A 25,570-nucleotide genomic window follows, 5' to 3' on the forward strand; every position below is an offset into this window, starting at 1 on the left:
CTTAGGTCGAATATGTGTCAAAAATCTATCCAACCTCCTCAAAATACCATTTTTCCATGTATATATACCAAGTAGGGTCGGGCCCAAACAATTATACCTTCTTCTATGCGAAAAAGGACAATTTTCAGGTCTGGTCGCTCGCGGTCGCTGTCCAGGCGCGGTATTTTCCCAGTGCACTGCCTCAGTCCGCATCCAGGTCCGCAGTCGTGGTTTCGACCGCATTTTTAACCCTGTTCCGTTTGGAATTTGGAAAAACGTAAAGCATGAAAATTGTAGCCCTTTGAGTTATCTTTCAAACCATATATTATATAGCCCAAATGGAGTTCTGAGAAAAACGTTATGTGTATTTTACTAGACAGTGCACAATATGCCTACTCGATTTTTCGTTCGTTCTAACTATCATCCGTTGATCCCCGAACACGATCCTGGCTTAATTCCTTGGGCTTTTACTCAGACTTCAAAGCTCCAAATCACTTGAATTCATTCCATAATATCTACATAGCTCGGAATCACTCCTATAAGGCATAAAACACACCATTAGTGCAAAACACTAGCGATTAAAGCTCAAACTCAATTAAAGTGCAGTAAATTAGAGTGTAATAAGCGACTAAAATACATAATTATAGCCTATCATCTGCTTCCCTCGTGTATATAGCAATGGATTTGTCAGCCGCAACCTTCGTTTTCTCGGCTTCGGCCTTAGCCTGTACAACTTCAGCCTTAACATGTGCAGCTTCGGCCCGGGCTTTAGCCAGCTCGGCCTCCAACCCCTCGATTTTCTTGGCTTGAGCCAAACCCTTCGCTTCAACACCTCGGAGCTGAGCTTCAGCCGAGGCCAGTTAGGCCGCAATATCTTCCTTATCGGCAACAAGTTGATCCATGTTCTTCTTCCACTGATGACAATCAGCCCGAACTTGATCTACCTTACCCTGGAGCTGCCCAATCATATCTAGCTTTTGCTGCAGCTGAGATATCGAAGTATTAGCCTCCGAAGCAGGGCCAAGAAGGCCGTACTCTGTTAAAATCGAAGTTACCTGCTAATTTAGCTCGGACTCGCTTTTTTGAGCTTTGGCCAATGCGGTTCGGAGATCCTTAAGCTCCTCTTCCTTCTGGCTATAGAGGAGCCTCAGGGATTTCTCTTCGCCCGAAACTTTCTTGAGCTCGGCCTCACATTGGCTCAGCTCAGCTCTAAACTTTGCGGCGGCCTATACATGAAATGGAGACATATCAATCAAAAGAAAAGAATGAAAAAATTTGCAATACTAAAGGTAAGTACTTACTTGGGAAAGGAGATGTTGAGCCTCCTCAAAGATAGTGGACGCATTATTCAGGTCATCGACATCCTCAATCCCAGCGTAGAAACCTTGGAAAAGATTGTCCTCGACGACCTAATTCGAATCGGGCATGCGCAGAGCATTGGCTTCATCGATTGCCCCCTCGAAAAAGGTTGGCAATGAAAGGGAGTGACCCGTTGTCGCGGCCCCGAGCTCTTCACTCGGGGCATTCTCATTACCGTTAGGGGTCTCAGCATTTACCCCCTCTGGTATAGTTGTTGAAGACGGAGGGACAATCTCAACCTCTGGGGACACAGGGGCCTGGCCTGTTTCTTCCTTCGGGGCATCCTCACCATAGGATGAGGTTTCCGGTTCGGAAGGCTTGGCAGCCTTGACTGGCTTCTTGGTTCGAGTCACCAACGCCGACTCTTCATCATCCGGGGAGTCATGGGCCGAATCTGCGCCCGTTTGAGCAAATCTTTTCCGCAGCCTTCGAGTGGGGGTTTTCTTGTTTTGAGGATCTTCGGGCTTCGAAACCCTTTTTCTTTTGTTGTCCTTCACGGACTTTGGATTTGAAGGCTTGGCTTTTTCCCCGATTGGAGCCGGCCTCATTTCAGATGCATAGCCGAGGCCTGCACAGGTGAACGTGAATAAAATGATGCCAATGTATGAAAGGCGGTTGAAACTGTTGAAAGACACTTACCGTGGTTCTTGGTCTCCCACTGACCTTCGATAATTCACACCACTTGCGCTCATCGTAGGAGGAAGTGGCAACTAACTTTCGGACCCAATCCTCGAGGTCGGGCACCGTTGGGGGCGCCCAAGCATTGGTTGCCAAAAGGAGGATAACAACATTATGAAATATGGAAGCAGAATATGAATAAGTACTGGGAATACGAACTCCACTTACGGTTAAAGTTCCACCTCTCCAGGAATGACATTTTATCCTCGGGGATGACGTCCGAAGTCTTTACTCTGACGAACCGGCTCATCCAACCCCGATCATTGTTTCATCAGTACTGGCAAAGAAGAATTTTGTTGTTCGGCGCTGCAGCTTGATGAGCCCTCGAAATAACTGAGGCCGATACAACCGAATCAGGTGGTTGAGGGTGAATTCCAAACCCTTGGACTTTTCAGAGAAATACCGCAACATGATCACGATACGCCAAAAGAAAGAGTGAATCTGACCGAGGGTGACTTCGTACATTTTGCAGAAGTCGATCAACACCGGATCGAGGGGACCCATCATGAAGGGCTAAGTGTAAACACTCAAAAACCCCTCCTTGTGGGTAGTAATGCTTTCATCAGGGCTCGGGATCTGAACCTCAACCTCATCTCCCCAGCGACAATCCCTCTTGACATCCTTGATAAGCTTCTTCATTATCAATCTAATGTATCGAGATGCGTGTTCGCATCGGCCTGGGACATCGGAAGGATTCTCGATACTGAAGTCTTTCTTAATAATGCAATTACCATGGGTGATTTCCTCAAGTGTTGGCGGCACCACCGATTTGGCCGGCCGGGAGGCAGAAGAAGACGATGCTTTATCCTTTTTAGGGACCGTTTTGGAAGTTTTGGCCATGATTGTAAGCTAAATAATACGGGTTGCACAGGGTTGTGGTGTTTCAGGCAAGAGCTTAGCGTTTTCCGGCGCTTGAAGAGGCGGAGGAAATGGATGATTGGAGAAAGAGATGAACATGGCAAAGGAGAGAAGAAAGAGTAAAGTTCGTTACTTGGAGGAATCGCCTCATATTTATAGGAGGGCAATGACGGTTCGACGGCACTAGTGGCCGACCAATGCTGGCATGCATTCAATGTTTTTGGAGAAATGGACCGACGGGACGTTTCGGTCACTTCGAACGCTTGCATCACGGGGATGACATCATCACTAAGGACTTCGGGAATCCAAATCGTTTCATATCATTCCATTTTAAGAAACGTAGGGATTATCTGTATACGGTCAAAATCAAGGAGCCCGATTTCGAAGTCTTAAATTGGGCTATGAGTCCGAGTTCGGGCGACTCGAAGTAGCGGTCGGACCCGGCTGAAGGGGACACACCTCGAGGAGGCAGATCGAAGGCCTGACATGACCTACATCGAGTGTAGTACAATCTCGAAGACACTCAAGAAAGAGCGGGAATTTCTCAAGGACACGTGGATCAGGACATAAATTAAAGGATAAGATTTGTACGAAATGGTACAGGTCCGTACTAGGTTATTATACACCTGTACCAATAGAATTCTTTACCACAATTAGGAATGTACTGTATTGAGGTTTTCTCCTCCTATATAAAGGAGACCCCAATCATTTGTAAAAAATACATTATTCACTGCAATAGAATATTCTACTCTGCTTTTCTTGTTTACCATGCTCAACAATTGTTCTTCAGCTTTATTGTTCATACTTTATTGCTCTTAGCTCACCTCAAGGCCCTTAAGAAAATCGAGCTCGAGGTCCTTATTGCTCTAGCAACACTGGTTTGGTTCATCAATTCTTCTTACTTAAACTTAATATCACTTGTATATTCACTAGTATTGAAATAAATCACATATCTTTAAAACCACAAATCACATTTAATTGTTACTCACATTTTTCGAGGTAAACATTAACACAAATAACAACAACAACAATAGTAATATTAATAATAATAGTAATAATAATAATTATTATTATAATAATAATAATAATCATCATCTTAGTGGTCTGCCAGATATGAATTTAAAGAGTAACAATGCTATAATACATGACTAACCAAGCAAGCAAATTCTGGGAATGCAACAAGTCACAAGGTTGGTAATACAATCAGCCCCGATATCAACTTTCTTCTTTATTTGAATAAGTAATCAGCTCCAATATCAACTATTACAAGGTAAATAATAACTCAGTCTAACTGCTCCTTAATCTCAAACTATTCTGCCAAACAAAATTGACAGCAACATCGTAGGTACCATCAATCTAGTAATTCTAGTTACAGCAATATCAAAAGACTGTAAAAGTTAGTGGAGCTTTTCAAGGGTTAAATGTGAAAAAAGCAAACTGCTCGACAATTCATCTTTCATCAAAACCAGTATCCATATATCTACTCATCATAGGCTACAACTTTTATCCTTCAAAACTGGAATGCAAGATGCTGCTGCATGGTAGCCATCGGATGTGATACTTCACATATGAGGCAGATTATGGTGAATCAGACAACAAGAAAGTTCAGCTTTAAGTTAATGAAATGTTACCAGACATCTCAGGTGAACGGATAGAAATTAGAGAAAAGCAAACTGCCGAGCAATATGTAAGCTGCACAATATGTCCAAATAATGTATCCCCATCTCTTGCTAAGACAATGAGATGCCATGACATATGAGCCAAACCAGTAGAGAGGAGGGCTGGCAGACAAGAATCGAGTTGAAACCTGTCGAAATGGTTAGAAGAGAGTCAGATTCAGTTCAATATTAGTTATCCATCCATTTAATACCGAAAGCTAGATAAATATACTCCTAGAAATGACCGTCACTTCAGAAGAGGGAAAGAGGTCAGCTGACCTGTACGTGCATGACAAAAAAAGCTGTTGCAGCCATGAACACAAGGTGTAGAATGAAGGGAACAATAGTAACTGGTTTAAATCCTCGATTCTCTGTTGCTTCATCTTCTGATGGCTGTATCACATAGTTCTCTTCTCCCACAGCTGGTTTCCGCCTTCTAAGAGAGTTGCCTATCACAAGTAAAAAATGAGCATTATCTTCACGTTTCAATACAAAATTCTGAAATCAAGTCCCATAGGAATATGATGAAACATACTGCCAATCACTTTTATATGAGGAAGAGATGCAGTCATTAATTCACAGATAACAATGGACATGCCATCACAAAGTGCATCAAGATGAACAAGGAGATCCACAGATAACGGATCAAAGCTTAGAAATTCAACTGGGAAGCAAACATTTGAAAGAAGGCATGGCTACAAGAAGAACTACAAGTGTGGGCAAGTAAACCTGAACTCTATCCATAAATGCACGGCATTCAAAAAAATTCAATCATAAGCAATGTACCATTTTCCTCTTACGAACTAGCAAATTAAGCAGTGGCCATGTAGTAGACTGCGAAAATGATGACAAATCTTGAGTTGTAACCAGAAACACCAAAACCTGTCTTTCATACATGATAAAAGCATACAACAACAACATACCCAGTATTATCCCACATCATGGGGTCTCGGGAGGGTAGTGTGTACGCAGACCTTACCCCTACCTTGTGACATGATAAAAGCATACATCTTTTGGAAAATGATTCAAAATGTCAATTCATGTATCAAGCTATACCTTGCCCAGCATCAGATCTGTTTTCCACTGAAAAGCCAACACTCTTGGGTCCTGCACTTCTCTCTAGAGGAATGGATGAAGCAGCAAGTTCTTTATTTGGAGAGGATGCCCGAAACCCAAGTGAGACAAAAACCTCAGGCCACAACTTCACATAATGTATGATTGTGCAAAATGCAAGAGATAATATTGGGGACGCAAGAACAAAGTTTGGAATTTGTTTTACTTGAAAATACCTCAAGAAACCCACTCCCCTGAGACAGAAGAAACATCAAAGTCAGCCTCCCTTCTTGGCAGCAATCAGTAATGGGTTTAGATGAGGATACTGGCGTTCTCTCGAAAGCTAGTCTCTATATTTTTCTTTTTATTTTTTTGTGTCAAAATCTCAAAAAAACTGCCTGAGACTGCAATCAACAATGAAGCCTTACTAAAGCACCAATGTGCCTTTACATGAACCTTTGTGACTAAGATCTGGCAACACAATGTGGAAAATTTTGGTAAAGCTGAACATAGGGGGGTGATCACGTTGCAATTGATCACCCATGAGAAATATCCCTTTCTAGAGAGATGTTCATTGATCTGGTCGTAGGGCCCACCAGATCCCCAACCCAATTGGCATCCCACTTCAAATAGATCGCAAAAAGTTCAAATTGAAATAATACATTAACAATTTCTGCACAAAAAATTAACAAAAAAGGGATAGATTACAAAAGAATTTGATATAAATTGGTAAAAGCGGGAGATTTGACTGTGATGGAAAGATTAAGGTAGTTTTTAAAGTTAGTCTGTCTTAAGGATCTTTCAAGTTATTAGTAGAAAATATAGGGACAAAGATGAGTATACACCTTGAGGAGAGGAGAGGACAAAATTATTATTCTAGGGTATTAGGACTGTCTAGAAGTATAATTGAAAATTCTTCTGGTATTAGTCTTAAAAGAAAACAATCACACACCCAGCGTTTCAGCACATAAGATAAAACTACAATCTAATATATACCAAGTCAAATTTGATGCTGAAGGGGCAAGTGAGAGTTTCAAAAGGTAGAAAAGATATCAACATACCAATAATGACTTTGAATATAGTTGTAGAGTAAAGGAAGTCTTGCCTTGCACCAAGGCCTCATTTCATCTGAAGTCCCTCCCACACACATGTTGAAGTACCCATAGGCTTGAAAAGCAATAAAGGGGAAAACAATAAACAAGCTACGCAAAGCCCCAGAAATAAGAACCAGCAAGGCTGCCTGGCAACAAGTGGAGGATTTAATCTGAGTAATCTAAAAAGACTAAATATTCTCTTCAGCTAAACACAATATTTGTAAAATTCTGAGAATCATGGACGCTCAAACAGTTTAATAGTTCATAAACATGTAAACTAAGAAGAAATTATAACACAAGCCACTGAAAGTTAACATACTCCCTTAGTCCCAATGTGTCTTTATCTATATTGGGAAGTCCGGAAACGTTAAAAGATTCTAATTTGATAAATTAATTTATACAACTCTCGCAAATTTGAAGAATTTATGTTCTTTTTAACTAATCAAATTTAAACCGGGTTTCTATCAAACTAACTGTTTTCTTTCATTAAAGAAGACCCATATAATATAAAAGTCAGACTAACAACTAAAACACCCATCTCCAGTTAAATAGTCCCGCAAAGTATGGCAAGGAGGTAGTTCTATAAGGAGCATGAGACTCCATAACAAATTTGCTCAACCACCATAAAAGTTTACATAAAAATAGATATAACAAGCATATTGGTGATAAGACAATTCAGAGCAAAAGAAGAAAACTAATTTATGAGAAGGAGAGGAATAGGACATGCAAGGCTTTTGAATTTAGACCAATTTGAGGGAGATAAAGGGAGATTTAAAGTGGGCAAAAACTTTTCTGTGCCATTAACTTTTTGGAATGTGGACCTTTTCTACAGTAATTATTTTATTGTAATGCAAAAGCATGTAGATAATAAGGTGTAGATCTCAATATTAATTTCTTTCTTTTTTGTCCTCTAGCCAATAAAAAGTGAAAATTTGATATGCCTTACTCTCTACCTCTCTACAATGTTTTTATCTCAGATTAAAAGCCTCCAGGTGTCAGAGTTTGACCGTCTTGAGGTTAGACTAATAATAGTAACTACTTAAGAAACATGGCCCGGAAAGCCTGATAGGCTCGTCTTGTTTTCTTTCAAGGATAAACCATTAAGCAAACCAACCCCACTTAAGCCATCAGCCATGAGTATATTTCATTACCACCCATGGCACACTAGGTTTAATAGCACTCCCTGCAGGTCCTTGGAAAGCAGTGTGCCAACTATGGTTCCGCGAACTCACAGTAAAGCCATGCAGCTCAGTTTAGTATAAGCCTCTCGCACTTCTTAATATAGCGAGATTCAATTTAAGAACAATCATAACATATTCTCGGTGAAAGGAAGAACAGAAACACGACAAAACTTACACAAGCATGCTTCTTAACAAAAGCTGCTTCATAGGACCTATGCATTGTCTGGAAACAAATATAGCCAGCATTAAGCACTCCATTCGACCTTGCAAATCCAGAGAGAGCAAGCCAAATGGTTGCAAAGTTATTTGAACCCCTCATGAGGAAATACAATCCTCCAATGGAACACAGGGCATACATACTCTCAGTATATCTGTTAACACGAAGCACAGAACATACTCATATGCAAGTCCTTGTAATATGAGGTCAACGCAAGGCAAGGCAAGGTAAGGAAGAAAAAATTACATTGATGAGTAAAATATGGAAGCGGGATTAAGGCAAAACAATATAGAAGCTCTCAATGCCACCTCCGAGTCCTTCAAGATGATAACTGAGAGCCTGTGAACCAATAACATATATACAATAAGCAGATTAGGATAAAGGAAATAAGTTCCTTCACAAATGTCCAAAGACAATGCGAATCCAAAGAATTATGTGAGCATGTATACGACATATCATAATGAATATGTAAGTATCACTTCTGTAGTATGTGTGAACTGAGTGAAGAATGAATCTCCAAAAGATGACTCTTGGTATCATAAGCTAAATCTTCTCACACCAGGATAAGCTGTTGTCAAGAACCAGTATCCGGGGAGCACTGTGTTGAATTTTCAACAGAAGTGCTACTAAAGTTGAGCTAAAGACAGCCATTACGAAGAAAACCCACAAAACTGATTCAACCACAGATATGACAATGTATAAAACCACAATAGAAGCATGAGATTGCCCTATTTTTATGCAAATTCTAGAAAATGGATCCCACATTTACCTTTTGTAGAAAATGGATCCCGCATTTACCTTTTGATTACGATAACCAGTCTAAATGTGTGACCAGATGGTTGTTACCAGAAAATACTAATCCGCCCGAAGAAATGGGAATCGGGTCTTGTAATCCCCCGAAAAGAGACAATAAGGATTCAGGACCTTTTTTTACTTGAAAGGTAAGTAACATACTAAGTATTTAACACTTACATTTCCAAATGCTTTTGCTTTACAATTTAGAAGTAACTTAAGTTCAAAAACTAACTCAACTCAACATAGATCATTTATGTGTAGTTTTGTAGTATTACACCTCATGATTACTCTCAATCGCGTCAATCATCTGTTCCCATTCCTAAATTAGTTGAGATGTAGTGGCATTGAATGCCTCTACAGATCAGAAAAAGTCAAAAAAGGAGAATATTTTCAAAGAGAAGTAGTACTTACTCAAAATAAATGAGCAAAGCTGCAAGTTTCTTAGACATGTTTAAATCCCTTAAAACCATAAAGGATTATAAAGCTTATAAAAAGAGCAAACCTTATTAAGATGTATATGTGTTTACTTAGCATCTATTAATTGAACAGATAAACAAGAAACTATCCAGCATAGGACATTACCTGTAAAGATAAAAAGCAGCCAAAACAAAAGCGAAGTTATTAAGCACATAGCCAGACAGCCCGAGAACAGCTCTTTGTCCGATAAAAGGTATCAATGGGGCAAATACTGCAAACACAAACATTGCATAACTTCTTCAATCTAAAATATACCAATTAAGAAGAAAACGAGAGCATCATTCTTATTTTCCCAAAAACGAGAAAATGAAAAGTCACTTTTCCCAAAAACGAGAAAATGAAAAGTACCTGCATGATGAGCATCATTCTTATAGAGCAAGATACATTTTTTGAAGTATGACATGTAACAGATCAGCGATTTCACGTTTATCTACATCTATTCTATAAAATGACAAATCCTTTGGCTTCCACAGTCTCATATATACTGTCGACATGCAACAGAACAGTTATTTCGCGTTTATCTATATCTATACTCAGAGACGGATCCAAGATTTTAACTCTATGGGTTCAACCTTTTAAGGTTTTTTTTTTTAAAGAAAGATTCAACCTTTAAGGTTCTTAGCATTGAACCCATCATATATTTATAAATGGGTTCATACATAAGTTTATGCTTCACGTGGAAAGTACTGGGTTCAGATGAAGCCGGTATTCCTATACAACATCCGCCCCTATCTATACTACAAAATGCCAACCCTGTATTTCCTATAGTCACTCTTAGAGCCAGTTTGGGAGTGCAGCTGCTTTTCAGGAAGTACTTTTTTAAGTGCTTCAAAAAATGTAATTTTTAATAGTTCTATTAAGCACTTCAATAAGTATTTGGTGCAATTAGCTTATGAAGCATTTAAAGTTTTTGCTTTCCCAAAATAACCATAAGTACACATTTTTTATGCTTCAATTTGAAAGCAAATGCAAATTGCCTTTTGGAAAAACCCCAAAAATTTAAGTCCAAAAGCTCCTAATTTTGTTATTAGCAACTTCTATTTAACACAAAACAATTTAATACTCCATTTTCTGTACGGTGAAAATGCGTACATGCATAGAATATGTAAATATTAATCCACAAAATAGCGTCATAAAATTCAAATAAATAAAAAAGAAGATAACCTGTTCCCGAAAGCAAAGAAATGCAAATCGGAAGCAAAGGCAAAAAAGCATATGTCTGTTCATATTCATATCCACACTGCGCGATTCGAACGAAGTACACGCTATCCCAAGCAATGCTATCCTCGATCGCCGATGCTAATCGCGGGAAGTAAACCGACGCCGAACCGGAATCCGAACCGGAGAGGCAGCTAGGATTTATCGAAGCGGAGGTGTCGTAAGGGCTGAGCAGTGATCGCCAGAGAAGTATTAAGGAGATTAAAATGAGTCTCGAAACGACGGCGTATTTGAGAACGAGGTGAGTGTGGCGGTGGTTGAGATCGCCGGAAGATTTTCCGGTCATTTTCCCGGCGTTGTTCGTCGGAATTTAGGACGCCAAATTTTGTAACACTTAGAAAGGAAAAAGATGAAAGTAATTAGTAGTAATATTTTTCATATTTAGCATATTTATCTGAGGGCCCACCAGTTACGTTTCCCACATCGGATATTCAGTAATAACTTCTTTTTTAAATAGAACTAGATTAGGGGTGTGCTTGTTATAACGGAAAATGAAAATGTTTTCCATGGATAATATTTTTCAATAAAATATTTTCTTGAAAAACAAGTAGTAATCTTATTTATTTTTCAGTGGTTGGTACGCAAATTAAGAAAAATGACTTCTCAAGAGTATTCATAAATAAGTTAGATATAATAAATACGAAGACATAAACTTTCAAACCAACAACCTTCCGGACCCACAAATTTCATAAACTTTCGAATCGCTAAACTTTCAAAACTGCGGAATTTCGAACCCATAAACTTTATAATTTCTGAACCCGTAAACTTCCTAACACAAAAGCCTCTGAACTAGCCTTTAAACCGATAAATAATAAAATTAAAACTAAAAAATATATTTAAAATTTTTCTCGGGGGGGGGGGGGGGTAAAACAAAAAAAACAGAAATTTAAATTATAAAAAAAATAATTTTTTTTTGCCGGGGGGAGAGGGGATGGAGGGGTAGTAGGGTGGGTGGTAACGGAAAAACTGAAATTTGAAAAAAAAAACTTTTTTGGAGAGGGGGTGGGGTGGGTTGGTGAAGGTGGGGAAGGTTTAGAAGGAGCTTTGGAAAATGTTTTTCCTTATCTTGATAAGGAAAATATTTTCCTCCAATTGGAGGAAAATGAATTGATAAGGAAAATGTTTTCCAAAACATTTAAGCCAACCAAACATGGGAAAATTGGAAAACATTTTCCAGAAAATATTTTCCTTCATACCAAACACACCTTATATGGAAAACTTTCTTTTTTACTTTTTTGTGTAGTAGTTTATAGGGAGCCAGGAAAGTCTACCTGATAGCAACGGCTTTGAACTCATGAAACCAGTCATAGTTTGAGTTGATAATATGTTAATTGTTACAGTTTTGGGAAGCAATTTCTGAAAACCAAGATTGATTCATGAACTAAGAAAATTCATGTATTTGAAATTAACTTAGTTTATTTATCTAGTTCATCTTGGATAGATCTCAATTTTTTTCGTCATCTCTCTGTAATTGAAGATCCTTGCAGAAACAGAAACAAAAAACATGTATGGATTGTGAACCATAAAGTGCAGTTGTGTAAAGGATTTCATGCATCCTAACGAAAAAAATCAAACAACACAATCAATTCCAAGTGACATTGTAATTCGTAAACTATTTCAAAGATAGTCAATAGCAAAAATATAGCTTGTGTTATAGTATAACTTATCACGGTGTTAAGCCAGCTTTTACATATGTTATCACTTCTTCTATACGACCTTCTAATTCTTGAGCAATATTGTCCAACTCTTCGGTATCATCATGAGGCTGACGATTCCCGTTCCAATTCATGATCAACAAATAGCAGATGCAAAAGTTAAGGAAGGTAGGAACTATTAACATTTCATAATACTTGTCCAAACGACTTGTGTTTATTTCTTCCTTAAATCGGGGTCTGAATATAAGGATGCATATGATAGTCAAGAATTAGCAATGCCAAAGATTCTGGACCATACTCATTCAACGACTCAAAAACTTGAGATTCAAAGAAATCTTGGAGTCCACTGTGAGCAAATCCATTCATAAGGCTAACCAAGAAAAATTGTGGTGTTAACCAAAAACAGTAATAGGGTCAACGTAAATTTTTATTTTGACCTCGACCATTTTTATCTGCATATGACGAAGCCTTTAAACTTCAATCCTCCAAGTGGTAACACAACATATTACAGAACATAACATTTCAAGACTAATTCTGTTCAACAAAGGGCGTCGTGCATTTTGTCTGTTATCGAGCAAAGGTATTATCCTGGGTACAATTGAACTTGTGAATGTCATGACAATAACAAATACAACTATTGTCATGACCATCCATGTAGTTAGCTTGTTAAAAAAAAGAAGGTGCTTGCTATATCTCCTACAAGACTGTATACAAGAAACATTGACCACAATGGGAGCATCTTTACCAGGTGGTTCACTTCCCTCACTTTTGCTGCCTTAAAAAGTCTTTATATTTCTTGTTCCATCAACTCGAGATAAGGCGATGAAACCTCCAACGTGGCAGCCTTGTCTAACCATCTGTAGTAGGAAAAATTTATAATAAGAAAAAAGAATGAAACCACTTTTCTTGGAACTTGGCAATCCATAGGGTTTTAAACAGGAAACAATATAGTTGGTGGGATAATAACAATATCCACATAGTTTAAGTATGAAAGGTGAATAAGATAGTTTAGGAGCAACGACGACTCAAAAAATTTAGTGGTGTAAAGCCAAATTTTAATATGAATCTAAATTTTATAGACCTATACAAATATATCTTTATGCAAAAAGTTTAATATTATCTTTCCTTTTTTTGCTATTTATTTATGGTGTAGTATTCTTACAAGATATAATACTTTTAACTTTACTTAGAAATATTATTATTTATATTAGTAAGGGTTAATTCAGGTTAATAAGATGTTAGCAATATGTTTGCAAGACATTACTTTGGATCTTGTTGGAAAGAGCTTTATTTACTAATATGAAGATTTGAGTAGTTTTCGAAAGGGATACTTTCTCTCCTCTCATCTTTTTTCTCTCGGCGCATGATAGGTGTCTTTTCTAACATACACGGTCATCGAAAATGGCCAGAGGAAGGCCAAGGAAGACCATTAATGTCAACCAAGCAATAGCGACTGAGGCCATTGCAAGGAAATTGGGAGCTATTGAGGTAAAAACAAAGTTGATGGACAACAATGGAGGAACAAAGAACTGGCCAAAGCTTCCAACTAGGGATGTTGGACAATCCTCATCGCAATAGCTGACCCCCCCCCCCAGCGGGAATTGTTGGAACCAAGGTGAGTTCTCAATCTGACCAAGCATCTGGAAAAAGTAATGTCGAAACAAGGGCAAAGGATTTGGGGAAACCAATTGATGGACAGAACACTACTGAAAATCAATTGGGTACCCAAAATGGACCTAAATGATGGGTTAATATTGTGGGAGGGAACAAATTTACGGGCAGAGGCATGCCATTGAAGTATGTGGCTTCAATCATAAAAGATGGTAAGAAGGTGGTACAATTAACGAAAGCTGATGTAGAACTAGGAACTGAAAAATGGAGGAATGTTATCACCCTGTATGTGGTAGGTGAGTCGCCAACCATTGCTGCCCTAGAACGGTTCATTGCCTTCCAATGGAATTTTTACGCCAAGCGAAATGTGTATTATCACAATGATGGATTCTTCCTGGTGTGTTTCAATTGCATTAAAGATAGAGATGTTATTCTATACTCTAGCCCACACACTATTAACAACAAACCTATTGTTACTAGATCTGGACACCTTATTTCAACTTGCATGCTGAAATTTTGAAAACTATGCCACTGTGGATAAAATTGCCAAACCTTCCCCTCAATTGCTGGAGTAGTGAGATATTAAGCAAAGTTGCAAGTGATTTAGGAGTCCCATTGTATACAGATAATTGTACTACTAACATTGATAGGATATCATATGCTCACTTATTGGTGGAAATGGATGTAATAGTATCTCTCCCTGAAGTGATTCAAGTAGAGGATTCAAATGGGATACAATTTGAACAAATTGTATTGTATGATTGGAAGCCTGAATTTTGTGGAGTTTGCTCGCATGTGGGACATGAATTCCAGGAAAAAAGACCAGAAAAACAAAAAATAAAGGCTATCAAGCATGTCTACACAAGTAGACCTCCACAACAACAGAAATGGCAATACAAAGGGTCAGAGGTCAAAAATAAGAATAAAGAGAGAGGCAAAAGATATGAATCCTGCATAGACCCAACAAGTAAGCAAGACAGTTACTAGCTTAATTACCAGGTTGGAGACCCCAACAGATGATAAAACACAAGAGGAAGGCTGGAAAGAGTTAAGAGGTAAATCTGCAACAAAGCCATCTCAACCAAATGGAGGACACATGGGGATGCATATAACTAATTGATTCAGTATACGTGAAGGAGATAACCAAAATGGACAAACAGGAGAAGGTCAAAATAGCAATGGAAGTATTTCTGATAACAATCGTCACTCTCCCCCACAAGTATGAATCTAATAACATGGAATGTTAGGGGACTGAATAAGTTTTACAAGCAAAGGGAGTTGAATTTGTTTATTAAAGAAAATAAGGTTAGTTGCATAGCTATTATTGAGCAAAGAGTCAAAGAAGAAAATGCAGAAAGCGTAATAAAAAAAGTGGCACCTAGGTAGAAATGGTACACTAACTATACAACAGGGAACAAGAATATAATTTGGTTTCTTTGTGATCCAAATGCCATTAAGTTTACAGTAATAGACATACATGTACAATACATTCATGGGAGGATCAAACTCATTGCTTTAAATAATAAGCTTCTTTTTACAACAGTATATGGGCTATACACTGTTGAAACAAGAAAAACACTATGGAATGAACTATCAAATATACATAATGGATTATAGGAGCATGGATAGCTATGGTGACTATAATGCAGTCATGCATAGTGAAGATAGAGCATATGGCAATCCAATCCAGGATATGGAAATGGGGGGTTTTAGAAACTTCCTTCAGAATACTGGCATGACTAAGCTGAAATATGTTGGTAGGGAATTCACATGGACGAACAATAATGTTTATAGTAGGATTGACAGGGTAGTGATAAATGCTAAGTGGGTGCTAGGAATGCCTGCTCAGGAGGTACTGATAATGATCCCTACTTCTCATATCATACCCCTCTATCTATCCAGATTATGAGGAAACCAACAAGAAGACCAAAGCCTTTTAGAATCTATAATTACACGGCAGAGGATCCTGACTTTCAAAATATGATGGAAAAATGCTGGTACACTCCAGTAAGTAGTGATGGGATGGAAAAGGTTTGGGCAAAACTACAGAAAACAAAGCAGGAACTGAAATAAATAAGTAATACTACCTTCAGGGGGATGCAAGCTAAGCTCAAAGATACCAGGGAACAACTTAAAGAAATACAGGCTAACATGAGAAACATTGACCATGCTCCTAATCTATTTGATAGAGAAAAAGAACTGAAGAAGCAGGTAGAAAAATGGGGGAACCTGGAAGAAAGCATTGATCGACTCCAACCCTACACCACCATAGAGTGGTAAGAGCGGTCGATGCAGCTTTTACCCGAAAGGTGGGGATCGAATCCACAGGGAGCTAAGATATGTTTGGAGTTGGGTTCCTATCTAATCTAGCAATGTATGATGTTATTGTTTGCACTTCCAATCGTTCTTTTATTTCTTTGCTATTTATAATTTAATACTAATGATGCACAAAATTAAGCTAAGTAGATATTTTTGTAGGGTTATTTAAATTGGTAAAAAGGCACTAGAAAAGTGACTTACTCCTAGGTGAGTATTTAATAGGATCTAAAACTTAGGGCAATATTGTTATAGTTGGGATCATGGTATAGCCAATGCACATAACTACTCACTCTATACCTCTCGGTAGTTTGAGTGACTTTGCCCTAATTTCCTTTCTCAAGCCCAATTGGGTGTTCAAACCATGCAAGCAAAGTTGGCTCAAGTCGGATATTACTATCTCTAGGTTTAACCCTTTAATTGGGGCTATCAATCTCTTGAATGCACCCCAATTCCTTGTTGGCATGAAATTCCTAGACTTAGTCTCTATTTCTCAAGAAAAGCGTAAGTCAAAAAGGCACAAATCAGTGTTTGCAACCACCAATTTAACATTTAAAGTATAAATCAGACCAAATATCAATCATCCATAAATATTTAAGCCCTAAAATAAGAGACTCATTAAATACCCACACTAGGATTGAGCCACAACCCTAGCTAATAGGTTTAGCTACTCATTATCAAAGAAACAATCATAGATTGAGATGAAATAGAAGCCACAAAAATTAATTACAAGATAAAAGTCTAAGATTAATTGTTAAACAAGCTCTAAAATTACTCAAAAAGGCAAAAGGAGGCGGTTCACGTGCTCAGCTACACAAAAGATGACCTAAATTTCTAAAAAAAAGTATTTATACACTGCTAAATTTTTCGGACAAAAATGCCCCTACGGAGGGACCGCTGACAGCAGAAAATGGACCGCTGCAGTGCTTGATCTATCGCGGTCGTGTAAAATCAAGCGCGGACCGCGGTCTTCAATTTTTAGCTGGTTTTGAGCTTAGGACCGCTTGAAGCATAAAGACGACCGCTGCAGCGCTTATCCAACCGCGACCGCAAAATATGAGCGCGGACCGCGGTCTTCACTTTGAGCTCCAGAATGAGTTCTCTGATTCTCTCCTTCGTTGACCGCGATAAAAGGACCGCTGCCGCGGTAGAGACTCCGCTGCTGCACAAAAGCACCACGGGCAACGGTAACTTGCAATCCCAAAAATGCAGCTCTCTGAACCTTGCCACCGCGGACCGTAATATCAATACCACCTCAGTGGTGGACCCTCCGCATCCGCAATTGATTTTCCGCTGTCAGTGCTCAGTTGACTCAGCTTTGACTTGTGCAGGTTTCACTCCCTTTTGAGCTGTTTTTGATTTTCTTGTCTCTTTTTGACCAAACACTACAAGCAAGCACAATAAGTTAGCTTTTGGGAATACTTGTACTCATTTTTATTCCAAAACTCAAGCAAAAAAGGAGCATAAAATAAACTAGAATCCCTAGTTATCAACTTCCCCAAACTTAAGTTTTTGCTTATCCTCAAGAAAACAAAGTAATTCCCACCTCCTTAAGATAAAAGAAAGGAAAATTTAGCTGTTCTACAGTAACCTCATCAAGAATCAATTGGGACTAACAATTACCCTCAACTCAAATGCATTATTAATAATACACAACCTTATTAGCACCATGGCTATAGTACGACACAAAAGCATCAAGAGTTGACCAAACTCATCAAGGAAACTCTTTTTGTTATGTTGGTCGTTGTGGAACCCAAACTCATACTCCTCGACTCTCCATAAGCAAACCTCACTTTTAGATTGTGGCACTTAGAACGAGGATTGTGTAAAATAAATTCATCTCTCTCAAAGGAAGGTCACAAGTCCGTCTCTAAGTACCATAAGTTTGTCCCTTATGTGAGTCACCACTAATGTAAGCTCACTCAATTCAAGATCATATAGGACTTTTGTGGACATGTAATGAAGGCTTTTGGTTCAGGGTAGGATATATTGGTTTAAGAAGGTTTCATCTTTCCTCAAGCACTTCATTTGCTTCATTTTAGCACACATTTTCTTGACTCTTCGAGTCGTTTACTTCTTCCTTAGGGGCTAGAGAGACACACTGTCACTCTTTCTTGTTTATTTCAATCATTTTTCTCCTTTCTAATATTTTCACGCCTTTCATCTTTTGCTTTTATTGACTCCCTTCCTTTCTTCTGCATTGTTGGCTTTTCTTTCTTTTTCTTTTTGCCTTTCCTTTTCTTCATTTTGTACCTTTTATCACTTTTGCATTCCTTGTATCTCCTCCCAAACGTATGCTTTTGCCTTGTGCTAAGGAAAGATGGGGTGCCAAGAGAGGATCATTTTAGAACAGATAAATGCTTGTATCATGGTTTTTGAAAGAATAAGGGCTATGGCTCAACGGGATTGACTATGGATATCAACACTGGTGGGCTATGGATTTTTTCAAGTCTCAATTAGGATTAAGGAGATCCTATAATCACTTCTCAAGTCGAGCTACACTTAGGATTTTACCTAGACAAATATTCAGGGCAAGTTTTAGACTCATTGGCACGGGACTTGGACTTGCAAATCAATACCTCACTACACAAGCTATAGGATTGCTAAAGAAATAGATTCAGGGGCCCACAACAACCTTAGCTAAGATTTGATCAACACAAATGGTTCCAACAAACCACTCGATGATTGTTTAGTCAACACAAGAGTCTCAAGGTCACAACTATCACCATCATATACACACCAATTTGTTTTTAACCATAAGGTCAAAGGTAAATGTGTTAGGCCCAAGTGAAGCTTGCCTGAGGCACCACTGCTCACTAACTACTATTTACACAAAAACAAAAACAAAAACAGACTCAAACCCTTAAGAAGGTTGTCATGTCATCCATCATTGGGAAGAGCCACCTGGTTCACACAAACTCCACCTTTGGAAAGAACCGTGGCATTAAGAAAATCAAAGGCTTATTGATCATTGAAACTTGTAAAATAAGAAGCTACGAACCGAAAAAAAAGCTATTAAATGAAATAAGAAGCTGTACTATTAAGGGAAATTGCAAAAAAAACTATGAAGTAAAATGCGAAAAGTAAACTAAATATGTACAATAGGGGGTTTAGATGAATATATATAAGAGGGAATGAATATATACATGAGAGAGTAACTTTATATACAGACCAACATAAAAAAATAACAAAAAGGGAAAAAAATGGTGAAGTCATATACATACCAAAAGTGAAAAATAAGCATAAAGAAAGAAAATAGTATCATCATTACAGACCAACTACCAAATCATCAAAGTAGGGCCACCCCCCAAATGAAAGCTAGCATTGTCATCCATGCTAACTAACCAAAAATAAGCTCAAAAAGAAGGGTAGAGAGTAAAGGAAACTCCATATGGGTCCTTTGTCTGCATGGGGTCCTGTGGATGCATGGGGTCCTGTGACTGGGTGTCTGGATCACCTGTCTCGGGGGCATGTGGCTGGCCAGAGGCAACTCCCTCAATCTCCTCCAGCTCAATCTCTACATCATCAACCCGTAGCATCACTTTCCTCCTCTTGTGCTCTCTCTCAATCCTCCTGAACCTGCTTTGTCTGAGCTGATGGAGGCGGGTCATGTAATATTAGCTCCAATGGTAAGTGGTCTATTGCCTTCATCTTCTCCACCTCCCCCTCCAATTTCTTCACAGATTCCTTCGAGGCCCGAGTCTTTTTCAGTTTCTTTGTCTACTTGCTCCACTCCTTTAGTGTTTTTTCTTGATCTACAAGAGCATTCATGATAATCTTTTGGTTCTTCAGGAGCTTCTTCTAGTTGTCCAGAAGCTCTTTGAGGGACTCTTCCACTGAAGCTGGGACATGTGGCTATGTGGGAACTGACTGGGCTGCCACTGAACTGGATAGCACAGACAGCTTAAAAGTTGCTGCCTACATCTAGTTGTTGATATTGGAGAGTGTTTGGCTCAACCTATGAGCAGTCAATGGGTATGCTGAGGAGGATGGAATTGAGGACAATATAGAAGTAGATGGTACTGAGGCAAGATCCGGTATAGCAGTGGAAGGTTGTGAAGTAGTGACTACCACTACTGGCCAGTAGAATTAGAAGCTTTTCCCTTGGATCCCTTGGATTTGGGGTTGCCTGGACCCTTAAGGCTGTACCATAAAAAAGGCATCTTGCGATTTACCTTGACATCGAAATTTCTTTTCTCTGCCTCCTGATCCTCCAAGTACATGGTGAGGAAGTTCGGGAAGGGGTAAGATCTATCACCCTCGTTGACCACTCTGGTGATCACCTTAGACATGATATTCCTGACATTGATCGGGAACCCCGCCATGATAGTTGCCACTATGATCGCCCAGGAGACCAGCAAGGTATTGTCGTGAGTAGTGGGGTCTAGCCTGCTGCACACAAACGTCTCCCAACCCTTTGCCTTAAAGTTCAGGGTGTTCCTCAAGATAGGAACCCCTGCTGTCAACCATGCTGGAGTAGTATCCGGGAGAGCCAGAAGTGATACCAACCATGGGCGAGCTGCCTCATCCATCGCCACCTTCTCTAAGTACAATGTCTCATTTTCATCATTAAAGCCCAGGTAATCATTAATTGTTTTCCCATCAAACTTGACTTTCAGGTTTCGCACCTTAGTCACTTTTGTATCCTTCTTGATGTGGGAGGCATTGGTGTAGAATTCCTTGACTAGGTGCTCATTAGCCTCTGGCACCTTGCTACTGAAGTACTCCCATCCCACTCGTTCATTGAAGTGCTGTTTGACATTAGGGTTGTGACAAATCTCAATTGCCAAACCTCTGGGTTTCTTGTTCTCTCTACACCTCCGGTCTGGGTGGCACCCCCACTCTCGTCATTCGGTACCTCGACATTTATATCTATTGGTCATGTGCCGATGATGAAGCTATAGGTGAGGCTGAAGCTGAGGACTCGCCACTCTCTACTAAGCCATCAGATGACTCAAAAGAAGCCGGAGAAGTGGGAGAAGCTGGAGGTGTAGGTTCATCTCTCAAACTGAATCTTCCCGGGAAGTCTGGAACATGTGCAGGCACTGAGTCAGTCTCTAAGGCCTCCTGGGAGGGCACATACTCACTCCCCTCGGAGTGGGAAGAAGCTCTGTTTGCAGCTCTGATGGTCTTCCTCATTTCCCCAATTGATTTCCGAATTGCTGGGGTCAACTTTATTTGTCCTCGTCCTTTACCCCGAGAGGACTCTGCTCTACCCTTTTGTTTCTCACCATCGCCTCTAGATTTAACCATTGTCTGCAAACATAATCAGTGGCACATTGTTAGTTGCTAGAAGAAGCAGTGAAGAAAAATAGCAGAACAATTTACAGTGCATGGAAAAAATTTCAGACCACGGACAGCGGAAAAAGGAGCGCGGCCGCGGAGGCTTCACCGCGGAACGCAGAAAATGCATCGCCGCCACGGAGGTGCGGGGAACAAACTACCCACCCTATGATTATACTACACTACTAAGCGCGGTAAGTTGAGTGCGTTCGTAGTGATTACACCACTGTCAGCGGAAAATCGATCGTAACCGCGGAAGGCAAAATCGGGCCCAGCAAACCTAGGGTTTCAGATATTCATGCATGTAGCAATCTTCTCTACATTTTTAAAGCCCACTAGGTATTCATAACAACTCTTAACTATTTTAGGCCTAACCTAATTAACATTTAAACAGACCTAGGTCAAAATTAAAAGAGAAGGGGAAGAAGAAGTAAAAACTACTAACAGTTAAAATAAAACAAGTACAAAATTGAAGAATAATGAGGGAAATAAAATTACCAGATGTGAAATGTGCAAGGGAAATGGACTCTAAGTCTTGTGTTAGTGCATCTTAGTGCGTGGATTTAACAATAAATTTTAGTTTGAGAGTGAAATGAGAGAAAAGGGTAAAAGGCCTTATGACCGCCTATTTATTGAAAATACCCAAGGGCCCACTAAACTTACCTAGCGCGGCCGCGGTAAATCACCACGGTCCGCGCTAGTGTAGAGTTGAAGAGCTGCTATTCTGAGACCGTCGCTGAGAGTAGAAAATTCTCCACGATTGCGGTTGATCACCATGGACCGCGAAGAATGAACCGCGGACGCGGCAAAAACTTCAGAGAGTGCCACATTTTTCCAGCTTAACTGTTACAACTCATATCCACATGTGTTAGTTCATGCCATATATTAGTTAACATAAATCCAAGAAGGAATTATCTTTGAGATGATAAGAAGTCAATCCTATTGGTCTTAAGTGATACAAGAGTGTATAAGGGTGATTAACCAGTATTAGAAGTTAAACGAATCAAGGATGTTGTAACTCGTATTTTCAGGTAATCTAGTGGTGCTTAATACACTCAAGAGGTCATTTATTAAGGTATTTTAATCATATAATATCCGTATCATAAGTCTTGAAGTCAAACGAGTTATGAAACAAAAGTCGACAAAAGTTGTCGCAACTTAGGTTCATAATTTTACTTAAACATTAGGTCAAATGTTTCTAATCTTTTCTCATAATTTACAAGGAATTACGGGGTGATCTACCCACAAAATTAAAGATCTATGAGTCTAGTTTCCAACGCATTAAACCGTTCATCGATACGATCTCGGAGTATAGAGATATTCGCGTTTTCGCGAGACTGCGCCAAGCACCTCTCTATGGGGCCCACTAAGTCGGTTTAAGATATTTGGACCTATATAGGATGACTACAACCCGTTTTAAGTCATTTCTTTTCACTATTTTCAGACCTTAGAACCCTAGGAACATCCTCTCAAGGTTCTCTCAAGATTCAAGACCCAAACAAAGGGCAAACAACACAAATCAAGTGTCGGGAATTCCGTGGCGCTAGTAAGTCTCTTGTTCTTCTTGTTGTTGCTCATTTTTGTGTCGTTCCAGCCCATGTGGGAGGTTGTTTTAAAGGGTTTATGTTCTGTAAATACTCCCTCATGTTCTTAATATCAATCCTAGGTGATTTCAAGCCTTCTAAAGTGATTCTAGTGCCGAAAAACACTAATTGATCGCTAGTTTCGTTTTTTTGTTGTGTGGCAGCATTGGAGGGATATTTCATGGAAATTTAAGGTCAAATTGGAGTTGTTCTTTCTGTATAAAGGTAAGGAACCTCTTACTCTATATGTATTTAAGATTATCCAAGTTGCGGCTAAGCCATTGAAGCTAGAACTTGTGAGATATATATCGAAAGGTTTGGTAGTAATGTTATTGTTTTGTGGACTGTTTTGCGTTGTTGTTGGGCTGCGTATTTTACTACTATCTTGTGGAGTTTTGGAGGAGGAAGGGTGTGGGGAAACACCATATATATGTAGGGTTATGGGCTGATAGTTATTCGTAACATTTCCAGATTGTTTGACACGACTATGGTGGTCGTCGTATGTATGGAGTGATTAGGCTGTGTGTGGACTATATTGGGAGGCTCAATATGTTTATTATTGATGTTGTTTGGGCTGTTTGGTGACTATTTTGAATGGTGTGAGGTCATATATATAGGGGAGGTGCTGCCCGTTTCATCGTAAAATAGGTTGTGGTCGATACATAATAGTTATGACGCTTAAATGATAACGATAGTATCGTTTCTCTTATTGTAGACTAAGGAGTTTTGACAATTGCATAGCTTGAGATTGGGGAAGTATATACAAGGTATGTGAGGCTATCCCTTTCCTTCTTTTGCACGACTCCGATTGTACATAATGTAATGAACGAGCTTCCAAAGATACTCTACTCTTAGAAGCTAGCAGTACTTACATTGTTTTCCCTCTTATAGAACGATTGATGTTAATGTTGCTTCTCTTATTCTTATGTTATCAATGTTATTGGTACTTCCTGATTCTTATAAGGTTCATAGTGAAGAGTTAGTCCTAATAACGTGTACAGAGGATACCGACCTTACGTCACTCCGAAAGGTTTAGAATGTGATTCCATGAGTCGAGCATGCATTATATATATGTATCTATTTTACTCTACCGAGCCACGCTATAGTTGGCCGGGTACGGCACCTATTGTGCAACCACTGATCAGTTGGGTTTTACCGAGCTCCACGTGGCCGGGTACGATTCTACCGAGCCTATTATGGCCGGGTACGATATGATGATAATGATGCCCACAGAGGCGAATGCTTTAAAGGTTTATGTATTTATACATATGTATCATGCATTTCATGTAAGTAGCCCTCAGAGGTACTAAGATGTTACAGGTTGTATATTCTCTATCCTTGCTTACATTACTGATCGTATTTATGGTTCATTGCCTTACATACTCAGTACTTTATTCGTACTGACGTCCTTTTATTTGTGGACGCTGCATGTCGTGCTGCAGGTCCTGATAGACAGGCAGGTGCAGCTCCCCCACCACAGTAGACTGTCCAGTTCAGCGGTGATTGGCGAGATCCCTTCTCCGGACTTGCCTTGGTCTTGGTATGCAATTTTTGTTATAGACATTATGGGTATGTCGGGGCCCTGTTCCGGCTATGTTGCAACACTTATGTTCTTTTAGAGGCTCATAGACAGGTGTCGGCTCATGTATAGTTTGGTATGCCTTGTCGGCTAGTTTTTGTTGTATAGTCTTTCATAGTAGCGTGGTAGCTCATACCTTATATGTAGTTTCTTGATTGTCTGGTCATCCCCTGCTATGTATATTCATGCCGTCATATTTTATTGCTGGTTGACCATGATCTAGGTCTACCATTTATATTGATCTCGTCAGCCCTAAAAGATAATAATGAAGGTTAGATGAAATGTACGTTGGTGCTCGACAAGTGTGGTCGGGTGCTAGTCATGGCCCTTCAGTTTGGGTCGTGACAAACTTGGTATCAGAGCAAGTCTGTCCTAGGGGTTGTCTATGAGCCGTGTCTAGTAGAGTCTTGATTATGGATATGTAGCGCGCCACATTTATAATCAGGAGGCTACATGACATCTAGGGTTGTTACCTTCTTCCTGAATCTAGATCGTGCGTAGAGTTGAGTCGTAAGTGTTTGTCTCTAATATTCACCTTGTTTTTTTTCAGTGATGCCTTCGACTAGGAAGCAAACGATTAGTAGACGGCTTGATACAGCAGCGGGAGAGGGTACCAGTCAGGTGCCCCAAGTCAGAGCAGGACAAAGTGAGGCTCAAAGTGAGATGCCCTCTCATACCTCATCTACTCCATCTCCTCCAGAGGATATTAGAAGGCACCCAGCGCCTCCAGTTCCTCCGTCTGGCACTCCAGACCAGGATATGCAGAGTGCTTTGCAGTTATTGACTAGCTTGGTAGCTGCTCAGGCTCAGAGGCAGAATACAGGTGCTGCTGAGAAACCAGTTAGTACAAGAGTTCGTGATTTTATTAATTTAGACCCTCCAGTGTTTACCGGATCAGACCCCAAGGAGGACCCACAGACTTTTATTGACCAGGTTCATCGTACACTTCGGGTTATGCATGTTAGTGATACAGAGG

General features: G+C 39.6%; 2 protein-coding genes across 3 annotated transcripts; one reads left to right on the top strand and one right to left on the bottom strand.

Annotated features, from left to right (window-relative positions):
* Positions 1–4,065: 4,065 nt before the first annotated feature.
* LOC104214412 (uncharacterized) lies at positions 4,066–10,975 on the bottom strand. 2 transcript variants are annotated; one of them, XM_009764073.2, is made up of 9 exons: positions 10,514–10,975; positions 9,455–9,560; positions 8,324–8,416; positions 8,036–8,231; positions 6,647–6,825; positions 5,589–5,839; positions 4,812–4,981; positions 4,506–4,681; positions 4,066–4,408 (listed from the first exon to the last, which is right to left on the bottom strand). In XM_009764073.2, exons 1-8 carry the CDS (start codon positions 10,851–10,853, stop codon positions 4,514–4,516), a joined length of 1,503 nt encoding a protein of 500 aa, XP_009762375.1. In that variant the 5' UTR covers positions 10,854–10,975; the 3' UTR covers positions 4,066–4,408; positions 4,506–4,513. The 2 variants fall into 2 exon arrangements, with proteins under 2 accessions (XP_009762375.1, XP_009762374.1); XM_009764072.2 differs by having other exon boundaries at positions 4,066–4,681.
* Positions 10,976–14,008: 3,033 nt separating this feature from the next.
* LOC138881926 (uncharacterized) lies at positions 14,009–16,113 on the top strand. The gene is made up of 7 exons (XM_070162231.1): positions 14,009–14,230; positions 14,314–14,735; positions 14,833–14,888; positions 14,970–15,052; positions 15,377–15,685; positions 15,736–15,830; positions 15,927–16,113. Exons 1-7 carry the CDS (start codon positions 14,009–14,011, stop codon positions 16,111–16,113), a joined length of 1,374 nt encoding a protein of 457 aa, XP_070018332.1.
* The last annotated feature ends 9,457 nt before the right edge of the window (positions 16,114–25,570 follow it).

The sequence above is a fragment of the Nicotiana sylvestris genome, chromosome 11, assembly GCF_000393655.2.
Source record: "Nicotiana sylvestris chromosome 11, ASM39365v2, whole genome shotgun sequence".
In the NCBI taxonomy this organism is placed as follows: Eukaryota; Viridiplantae; Streptophyta; class Magnoliopsida; order Solanales; family Solanaceae; genus Nicotiana; species Nicotiana sylvestris.